At 45.6% G+C, this 11,036-nt stretch overlaps 1 protein-coding gene across 3 annotated transcripts in view; it reads right to left on the bottom strand.

Moving 5' to 3' along the window:
• TRIM54 (tripartite motif containing 54) overlaps positions 1 to 10,272 on the bottom strand; it is a 23,891-nt gene extending 13,619 nt beyond the window's left edge. The window contains exon 1 of one of the 3 annotated variants that reach the window (XM_032301317.1): positions 9,751 to 10,272. In XM_032301317.1, the coding sequence (XP_032157208.1) occupies positions 9,751 to 9,918 (168 nt within the window). In that variant the 5' untranslated portion in view covers positions 9,919 to 10,272. The remainder of the gene's footprint in view (positions 1 to 9,750) is intronic. The other 2 variants (XM_032301314.1, XM_032301315.1) reach the window with 2 other exon arrangements.
• Between the last annotated feature and the right edge of the window lie 764 nt (positions 10,273 to 11,036).

Genomic DNA, 11,036 nt, shown 5'->3' with positions numbered 1-11,036 from the left:
TCTAAAAAAAAAAAAAAAAAAAAAAAAGAATGAAATTTGCTAACCACATCCTGACTTGCTCTACTAAAATTTGTCTGACTTGTGTTCCAAACCTTTTGCAAATGTTTAGTGGCTGCTTTGAGAAAACCTTCTATACTGGATATGTGGGTCTAATTGTTACCCCTTCTAGGTAACATCCCTACTTTTTAACAGAAACATTTACCAAAGCACAACATAGGGGAAGTAGCATAAAACCACAGTAGTTTTGGCAGCCCCTGTGACTTCGTCACCAACAGAAATCACAGCTGTTTTCATATCACATTACAGTTGTTGCTAACATTTAAAAAAAATAATGTATGCTTATCACTAATTCTAAATTACAGCAGTTCTCAGACTCACTACTACACCTCATTTTTTTTTTTTTTTTTCCTGAGGCAGAGTCTTGGTCTGTTGCCAGGCTGGAGTGCAGTGGTGCGATCTCGGCTCTCTGCAGCCTTCTCCTGCCGGGTACAAGCGACCCTCCTACCTCAGCCTCCCAAGTAGATAGGACTACAAGCATGTGCTACCATGCCTAGCTAACTTTTGTATTTTTAGTAGTGACGGGGTTTCATCATGTCGGCCAGGATGGTCTTGATCTCCTGACCTTGTGATCTGCCTGCCTTGGCCTCCCAAAGTGCTGGGATTATAGCCTGTGCCAGGCTAGACCTCATTTTTTAATGTGTTAGTTAAGAAGCACTTGTATTACTCCATCAAATGTGGTTTAAATATTTTGGTGATTACATTCCAGTGTTTTCAAAGCTTTTCTTCATTATTTTCCCCTCTGGGAGCTTTTTTTTTTTTTTGAGACAGAGTTTTGCTCTTATTGCTCAGTGCAATGACGTGATCTTGGCTCACTGCAACCTCTGCCCCTGGGTTCAAGTGATTCTTCTGCCTCAGCCTCCAAAGTAGCTGGGATTACAGGCATGCACCACCACACCAGGCTAATTTTGTATTTTTGGTAGAGATGGGGTTTCTCCATGTTGGTCAGGCTGGTCTTGAACTCCTGACCTCAGGTGATCTGCCTGCCTCGGCCTCCCAAAGTGCTGGAATTACAGGCGTGAGCCATCAGGCCTGACCGGGAACCTTTTTAATTAAAAGAAATATATATATATATTTTAAAGAGATAGAGTCTCGGCTGGGCACAGTGGCTCATGCCTGTAATCCCAGCACTTTGGAAGTCTGAGGCAGGTGAATCACTTGAGGTCAGGAGTTTGAGACCAGCCTAGCCAACATGGTGAGACCCATCTCTGCTAAAAATAGAAAAATTAGCTGGAAATGGTGGCATGCATTTGTAGTCCCAGCTACTTGTGAGACTGAGGCATGAGAATCACTTGAACCTGGGAGGTAGAGGTTGCAGTGAGCCAAGAACTCGCCACTACACTCCATACACTCCAGCCTGGGCTACTGAGCAAGACTCTGTCTCAAAAAAAAAAAAAAAAAAAAAGGGACAGGTTATCGCTATGTTGCTCTGGCCTTAAACTCCTAGGCTCAAGGGATCCTCCTGCTTCAGCCTCCTGAGTAGCTGAGACTGTGTGCTACTGCCCAGGATCCTTCTTAGACATTTACCCCCAATAGCTCCCATTCCCTCCATTATATGTTAATATCATAGATATACTGTGTATCTGTTTATGTACCAAGTGCTTATCTTCCCTTTACACATAAAAAGAGTAAAATTTGAGGCCGGGCACTGTGGCTCATGCCTATAATCCCAGCACTTTGAAAGGCCGAGGTGGGTGGATCACGAGGTCAAGAGATCGAGACCATCCTAGTCAACAAAGTGAAACCCCATCTCTACTAAAAATACAAAATTAGCCACGTGTGGTGGTGCATGCCTGTAATCCCAGCTACCTGGGAGGCTGAGGCAGGAGAATCACTTGATCCTGGGAGGTGGAGGTTGTGGTGAACCGAGATCGTGCCATTGTGCTTCAGCATGGGCAATAAGAGCAAAACTCCATCTCAAAAAAAAAAAAAAAAATAGTAAAATTTGTTTGCCCCCTTCCAAGAATCATTTTTTCCCCCTGAGAGCAATATCACTCCCATTGAAAATACATGCTATATTCTAATGCCGTCAGTTTCCTTTATAATCATATATATTACACTGCATGCATTTAAAAATATTTATTAGAAAGGATCCATAGGTTTCGCACACTGACAAATCGGTACATGGCAGAAAAAAAGAAATTACTCTCTGTCCTGATTATAAATCTCTCAATTTTCAAATCAGAAATAAAAATTTTATACTCTAAGGGATAGATGACAACTTCCTTAATACATCTTCATAGTTGACAGTCTGCATTAGGCTAAAGATTTTTCAGCTGACTAATACCCAGTTAGAAAAATCCTATCTCCTGCTTCTGTTTAACTTCCTATTTCAAAACTAAGAGATAATTGATTGGTTCTATTATATACACAAATGTCTTGTTCTTTCCTTAAATCTTACATTTACACAAGGAAGGCTGCCCCATAAAGTAAAATTTCATGTGCCAATGATGTGACGTGTAGAGGAAATTCCATCACTCTAGGAATCGTAACAGAACATCTAGATTTATGTCCTTAGTCTGTCCCTTTGTGTGACTGTGACCTCTTTCCCATGTTCTCCTCTGTAAAATGGAGATAACGTCCATTCTATGTATCTCAAATGGAATCGTGCTTGTGAAAGTATTCTATAAATTATAAGGCACTGCACAAACAAAGAGGACTGTTAACAATACTAAGCTAGATCTTAAAAAGAAATTACCACACAAAACCACAGGGTATGAAATGACTGTTCTTTCTTCACTGTGAAGGATAAGATGGAATGGAACAAATAAATGGAATTTAATTCTAGGTTATGTTCAGGCTGTTGTGTGGAATATGTGCCATGAGCTCTCTCACTTTTAGGCTTGATGGTGCCTTCTATTTCCTTTGTAATGTTCCATAGCATCTAATAGAAATATTCCATCTAGAAAGATGCTCCAGGGCCGGGCGCGGTGGCTCACGCCTGTAATCCCAGCACTTTGGGAGGCCGAGGCGGGTGGATCACGAGGTCAAGAGCTTGAGACCATCCTGGTCAACTTGGTGAAACCCCGTCTCTACTAAAAATACAAAAATTAGCTGGGCATGGTGGCGCGTGCCTGTAATCCCAGCTACTCAAGGAGGCTGAGGCAGGAGAATTGCCTGAACCCAGGAGGCGGAGGTTGCGGTGAGCCGAGATCGCGCCATTGCACTCCGCCTGGGTAAAAACCGCAAAACCCCCTCAAAAAAAAAAAAAAAAAAAAAAAGAAAGAAAGATGCTCTGTAGGCTGGACACAGTGGCTCCTGCCTGTAATTCTAGCACGTTGGGAGGCTAGGCAGGCGGATTATCTGAGGTCAGAAGTTCAAGACCAGCCTCACCAACGTGGCAAAACCCTGTCTCTACTAAAAATACAAAAATTAGCCAGGTGTAGTGATGCATGCCTGTAATCCCAACTACTAGGGAGGCTGAGGCAGGAGAATTGCTTGAACCCGGGAACTGGAGATTGCAGTGAGCCAAGATTGCACTCCAGCTTGGGCAACAGGAACAAAACTCTGTCTCAAAAAAAAAAAAAAAAAAAAAAAGAAAAGAAAAGAAAAAGAAAAAGAAAGAAAAAAAGAGGCTCTGCAAATGCAGCTACTCTAGCAAATCCGTACTCATCTCAAGAATGTTTTCCCTATTCCCTGGCTATCCAGAGAGGTGCTAACTTGGGACACAGGCCCCGGATGCAACGAGGCTTGTCAGAGGCTATTTCCCCCAACCTGAAGCCCTGGTCAATGATGAATGATGGAGCATACCAGTTCTATAAGCCAGACACTCAGAATACTGGAAAAACCTTGGGAAATGGGGGGCAGAAGGCCAGGCATTAGGAGAAAAGCTAAAGAGCCTGAGAAGAATCCAAGTTTTGGTAAAAGCTGAGCTGCAGCTGCAGGTATAAGAGGGACTGTAAGTGGAGGGCTAGCTATGGGAGGCAGAACCTAGGGAAGAGCCTGGCCCAAGGAGCTGGTAAACGGAGCCCTATTGCTTGAAAGGAGGAGTGATAAGCGGAAGAGTGGGCCAAACTAGGACACGGGTCACAGAATGGAAAGACCTTAAAAAATGGAAATCCATACAAATATTTTTTGACTTTGTGAAACCAAATCATTAACATTACAAGAGATGTTAAAGGTCAGTTCAAGGCCAGGTGCAGTGGCTCACACCCATAACCCCAGAGCTTTCTGAGGCTGAAGTGAGAGAATCACTTGAGGCCAGGAGTTTGACACTAGCCTGAGCAACATAGTAAGACTTTGTCTCTACAAAAAAAATTTTTTTAATTAGCTAGGTGTGGTGGTGCATGCCTGTAGTCCTAGCTGCTCGGGAGGCTGAGGCAGGAGGGCTGTTTGAGCCCAGGAGTTCAAGGTTACAGTGGGTTAAGATTGTGCCACTGCACTCCAGCCTGGGTGGCAGAGTGAGACCCTGTCTCTGGAAAAAAAAATCGGCCAGGCGCAGTGGCTCACACTTGTAATCCCAGCACTTTGGGAGGCCAAGGTGGGCAGATCACAAGGTCAGGAGTTTGAGACCAGCCTGGCCAGTATGGTGAAGCCCCGTCTCCACTAAAAATACAAAAATTAGCCGGGCGTGGTGGCGTGTGCCTGTAAGTCCCAGCTACTTGGAAGTCTGAGGCAGAAGAATTGCCCAAACTTGGGAGGTGGAGGTTGCAGTGAGCCAAGATTGCATCACTGCACTTCAGCCTGGCTGACAGAGTGAGACTCTGTCAAAAAAAACAGAGTTTTTTTCAGTTTAAAACACCCTTTTCCATCAGGCACAGTGCCTCATGCCTGTAATCCCAGCACTTTGGGAGGCTGAGGTGGGAGGATCCCTTGAGTCCAGGAGTTGGAGAACAACCTGGGCACAAAAATAACAAAAAAAAAAAAGGAAAAAAAGAAAAGAAAAGAGAACAACCTGGGAAACATAGAGAGACCCCTGTCTCTACAAAAAATTAGCCAGGGGGAGTGATGCACGCCTGTGGTCCCAGCTACTCAGGAGGCTGAGGTGGGAAGGATTGCTAGAGCCTGGGAAGTTGAGGCTGCAGTGAGCCATGTTCCAGTCACTGCACTTAGCCTGGGCAACAGAATGAGACCCTGTCTCAAAAATAAATGAATAAATAAAACACCCTTTTCATTCACAGTTATGTAAACAGGCTTGAAGTGGTGAAATAGCCTGATTTACATTGTGTGGCAAATTCACAAAGAAACCCATGAGAGGAGAATCCAGGAGTGCTAAGTCTCAGTCTAGGTTTTGGTTCTCACTAAATCAAGATTCTTCCCTATACCAGTAAGGGCCCTAACCCTACTACAAATTTAATGCAATTCACAGAATTTTAGTGAACCAATTTCTCATCAGGGAGACCTGCCTAAAGTTGTACTGAAGAATGGTGGCTGGTGGCTTCAGAGTGGGCGGAAGTGGTCGAGGAGGCAGGCTAGGCAGGATCTTCTCTGACAAGCCTGTACCTGATGACACCTGGTCCTAGCAATTAAAGGATAAAGAAATGGAATTTGGGTGGCGTGAAACAAAAGTCATCGCTCTCAGACTGCCCCTTGCTGGAGAAGGAAGCTCCTTTCCTGACAATTCCCCCTCTGCAAGTCCCTCCGTAGTCAGACATCCTCCAGGAGAGCTGTTTCAGAACAACCTTCTTACAAGGCCCTTTGGTCGTCTGTGAAATTACAACAGGTTGCAGGCTCAAAAACAAGTGCCCACAGTGAAGTGGAGGCAGGTATAAAAATAAACTGAAGGCTTGCTTTAAAGCCATTTAGGAATGAACAGAATTTACAAATACAGAAACACATGGGAAGATGTTTGTGTCAAATTCCCACACCAACAGCTTTCCTTTAGTGGAAGTTCTTGGTAGCTGAGTGGGTGCAAGTGTGGAGAAAGAAGGAGGAAGAAATTAGAGGGGGTTAATGTGGTGTCTTGGTGTTGTTTCATTCTGTTTCAATTCAGAGAGAAAGAGTTGTTACATCTCTAAAAAGAATTAAATTAAGATGGCCACTATGTAAAAGTGTTTGCAGACATGGGCTTGAATGTAATATGAAAAAATTGCTGGGCTTGGTGGGGTGCACTCCAGAGGCTGAGGCAGGAAGATAACTTGAGCCCAGGAGTTCAAGAGCAGCCTGGGTAACATAGCGTGACACCACCTCAAAAACAAAAAACAAAGTAATATGCAAAAATAAAAATAACTGTGTTGGGGAGGTAAGATTATGGATGAATTCCTCCCAATCCCTTAATACTGTTCAACTAACAGTATTTTCTTTTTTTGTAGAGCTGAGTTCTCACTATGTTGCCCAGGCTGGTCTCAAACTCTTGGGCTCATGTGCTCCTCCTGTCTCAGCCTCCCAAAGTGCTGGGATTACAGGTGTGAGCCACCTCACGTAGCCAGTATTTTTATATAAATGTTTTCGAATTTTGCTTCCTGGCTGTGTAGTTAAACTTGGTCTTATAAAATCACCATTTTATTGCAATTCCCCAAAACTCTTGTTTGTTGTCCATCACAGCAGTTTTTAGGACAGCAAAACACAGGAAACCATCTAAACGTTTTAGAGGACAGATTATTTAAATGGACTGTGGTCCAGTCATAGCAATGAAAACTACACAGCTATTTAAAAAAGAAGACACAGATCTGAATGGTGGATACGAAATAATCACCCAGAGAAAGTGAAGAAAGGCATGTGGGGGCCGATGGGTCTAGTTTGAGACCATACAAACATGCAAACATGCGCCGATTTGTGACATTTTCTGGTATTCCCAAGAACGTTAGTAATAGTTACTTCAATCTGGTGAAGGCAAGTAGGGTCTGAGGTGAATGGCAGATTTGCTTTTCACGATATGAACTCCTATACTGCTTTGAAAACAGTATGTTTACATATTACAAATTCTAAATGATATATTGGTATCACTTTGATAACTGTTAACTTTCTAGGCAATGCTCTAAGGGTTTTCTTCCTAAGTGGTTTGAAGGTAAAGGGAAAGTCCTATTCTTTCCAAAAGTCCTATTCTTGCCCCATACTTAGAAAACAGACAATCTGATTATGCCTACAGTTGTCAAAATGTGGAGGCAATGTGCGAAAAAACTAAATATGCTCATGTTTCAGAGGGAGATCTACCGAGATATATTGAGATACACAGACTAAGTGCAGCTGAAGAACTGGGTCAGCCTCCCACAGGCCCTCCCAAATAAGCAGCAAGGGATGAGCTGTTCACTCTTCCTCCTTGGAGGGCCCAGGGGTGCTTTGCACCTCAAAAGATACATATCACTCCAGATCCACAGAGCCACCCCAAAGCCTGGGTATCATGTTATCTCCAAAGATTCTGCACAGGGTTTGCCCCAAGCCATTCCCAGGTCTCTCTGAGCCCAGATGAGTATTCTAGAGCTTTCTGGAACCAAAACAGTGTGCTTGGCTAGAGAGGGTTGACTTGAACAAGCAGGTCACTTAAACACATTCTAGCCTCAATGTATGGGGCCCTCTGCCAGATGACAGAGGAACCCAGGAATGCACTTGGACGTTCTGACCACTTTTTCACAGGACACGTCACCTTTGCTTTCAGAACTTCTCTTTGCTTTCACAAATTTCAAGTTCCAGTGACAGGATGTTTCACTCTAAGTTCATGAGAAAGGATGGCAAAATCTTTCCGCCATTCCCTCCTAGGCATCTCAGCCTGAAGGATGTTCAGAGTTACTTAGACCAAGGAATCCAAGACGGTGGGCAAGGCATTGCCTCTCATGGAAGACTTCACGCCCAGGATGAGGAGGCATAGCATTTAGTCTAGGCCCCCCGAAGGGGAAAAATACTGGCTCTGAGATACTCTGGAGCTGAATAATGGCAGATTTAGACAATAAAGAATAGGAGAGGGAGGCCAAGCATGGTGCCTCACACCTGTAATCCCAGCACTTTGGGAGGCAGAGGTGGGCAGATCATGAGATCAGGAGTTCGAGACCAGCCTGGCCAAGATGGTGAAACCCCGTCTCTACTAAAAATACAGCAAAAAATTAGCCGGGTGTGGTAGCAGGTGCCTGTAGTCCCAGCTGCTCAGGAGGCTGAGGCAGAAGAATCTCCAGAACCCAGGAGGCAGAGGTTGCAGTGAGCCGAGATCACACCACTGCACTCCAGCCTGGACGACAGAGTGAGACTCCGTCTAAAAAAAAATATATATATATATATATATGCTGGGCACGATGGCTCACATCTGTAATCCCAGCACTTTGGGAGGCTGAGGTGGTTGGATCACAAGGACAAGAGATCACGACCATCCCGGCCAACATGGTGAAACCCCGTCTCTACTTTAAAAAACACAAAAAATTAGCTGGGCATAGGGGCACGTGCCTGTAGTCCAAGCTGCTCGGGAAGCTGAGGCAGGGGAACTGTTTGAGGATGCAGTGAGCCAGGACTGTGCCACTGCACTCCAGCCTGGCAACAGGGACTCCATCTCAAAAACACAATTAAAAAATAAAATAAAATAAAATAAAAAATAAAAGAATAGAAGAGGGAATGGGCCTCAATGGGAAGATGGCAGGAGGGACCACAGAGTGCTGGTCTTCAGTGAAGATGCCACACAGCAGACACACAAGGGTCGGGTCACAGGGCACAGTGTGGGATGGCCTGACATAGCCAGCCCATTCCTTCCCCAAACAAGCTGCCCCAAGGAACTTAAAAGGGAAGTATTCCTTGATTAGGTTAAAAATCACTTGTGTTTAACACATTTCCTCATCATTTCTGACACAGATGAAGAATACCTGTTTGGGATGTTCCGTGTCACTGACACACATACTAAGCCAGCTAGCTCTGGTCTATTTAGGGTTTTTACTCATCAGCTAGGCTGTGTGTGCGTGTGTGTGCATGCCTTTGCCCCTTACTCTCCCTGATTTCTGCTCCATTTCATAGCCTACTAGAACCTCCCCAGTGGCACAGGACAAGAAAAAAAAGCCCACTTATAATCCATTCTGGTACATGCTGCTTTTACTTCTAAACCAGTGGCTAAAATGGTATCTGTCAATTTGATTAGCTATGCTTAGCCCCATGACCACAAATAAACCCAAACTGGCTAGACTTCTAAGAAGTAAATTTCTTCTCTGCCTTCTCTCTGCTTGTTAAGTGATCTCAATAGCTTGTAACCAGAAGGCCTCTTTACTGAATGATCTAGAGGGTGACACGTATGAACTCAAGTTGGGGAGAAGTCCCAGCCTCCTGCCTACCATATCTAACTCTGTCCCCACAACGGATGCACTGAACTTTCCTTAAATACAAATAGTTCTATTGCCACTGTGGCGCTTTCTCACAGGGTTAGGTTTTATTTTACTTATTTTTTAACATTTCATTATCTCATTAATCTTTTCTCCAGATTTTCCACAATGCACTCAAAGTCTGAAACTCCAAATTGGACTGCAGAGTCTGGCACAGGCTCTTATAAAGCCCAGTGTAGGATCCCCTCGCTCCCAGTTTCCACAGGGTCTCCTTTCCTCGGTAGATCCCAGCACTCCAGCTGCTGGCCACGCACAGGCTATACCTGCCAGCCAGCAGCCAGCTGCTGACTCATGCTTGCTCTGGGATTTGCTTGGACCCCAGCACTTCTGCTCTCCAGCCACAACAGCCACCACCCACCTCAAAGAACACTCTATCCATCACCTCCTGGGGTCTCAGCTCTGACCTGATCAGTCCCCCACAGGTCTGCCTTGCTTTACCTGGCCCTGCCCCATCCCTCATGCCCACCTGGAAGACGTCGTTGGCACACTTGCGGCACAGGTTGTGTTGGCAGGGCAGGATCACCACCGGTTTGGAGAACATCTCCAGGCAGATGGGGCAGATGAGCTGCTTCTCCAGGTTATCCATGCTGTGTGCATCCCCTAGCAGCGGCTTGAAACCCACTGTGAAGTTCATCCCCTCGGTGGTCGCACCTGCCCCGGCCTGGGCCCTGTTCCTGGCCTTCACTCACTGTCTGTAGACCCTTCCTCGCTTAGACAGCCTGTGGATTCCCTTCTGTGGCTCACTCTTGAAATAGCACTCCTATCTCTCCTGTCCCTTTCTTTAACAACTTGTCTTGTCCCAGAGAGCAGTCTTCGGACACTTTCCTTTCTCTACTTTCTGCTCTGCACCCTCGCCAGGCTCACGTAGTTTTATCTATCCCTTTCTCTGTAAAATTCTCGTTTCCTAAATGACCCTCTCTTGTTCACTCTGTGGGTAGCACTGTTTGTCCCTTACTCCCCAGAGAGGAGATTAATTTTACTGTGGGGGTGGGGAGACAAGGGGCATCTGCATGACATTCCAATTCCCAATATAGCTCATGTAAGGCGAGCCACAGCTGTCACAGAGTGAATGACCCTGACTCACTCAGGAATGGGTGACTCCCTTGAGCAAGAGCAGGGGCGAGCACCACTGCTTACGGTGAAAGGTGGGTCGGCAAAGGGCCTGCCCTCTCACTCTGAAGGCTCCTCTGAGCCCGGGACCCCTGCTCTGGCTTGGGCCTTCCTTCCAGGACACAGAATCTAAATCGGCCTGTGTGAGAGGCACCCATACATAGCTCAGGGTGGGAGGAAAGATCCTGCCAGACTTAGAGTCAGTAACAGTTTCCTCCTCCACAGGCTCAGCCAGTGACCCAGGTCCTCCTCCTCAAGACTGTGTGATTCAGAACAGCAGCTCCAGGGACGACATCAAGTCTCTTGTCCAACACCTCGGGCTCATTTTTGTTCTTGCCCAGCCTTTTCTTATATCACCCTAGGAAAAGAAGCTCAAGAGGCTAGAAATGACTGTTGTGCCACAGCCTGGACCTACCTATGAGCATGCCCCCGAGGAAATGTGGGATTCTGGTCCACGAACACATCCCTGGAGCCACTCCAAGAACTTCAAATTTGTTAGGAAATTGGGAGAAGGTGAGCTGGGCAGAGAGGACCTGAATGCCAGGGACCTATTTTGGGCACCCAGGGAATCAATCTCCAGGGAAATTTTAGAGCACTGACAAAGTCATAATCACAAGTCTCGGGGAGCCTCTGCCCCAGCCC

This window comes from Sapajus apella, unplaced genomic scaffold, assembly GCF_009761245.1.
Source record: "Sapajus apella isolate SASKATOON/1434 unplaced genomic scaffold, GSC_monkey_1.0 scaffold44, whole genome shotgun sequence".
Taxonomy (NCBI): Eukaryota; Metazoa; Chordata; class Mammalia; order Primates; family Cebidae; genus Sapajus; species Sapajus apella.
Note: the sequence above shows the minus strand (reverse complement) of the source record. Positions and strands in the feature narration are given on the sequence as shown.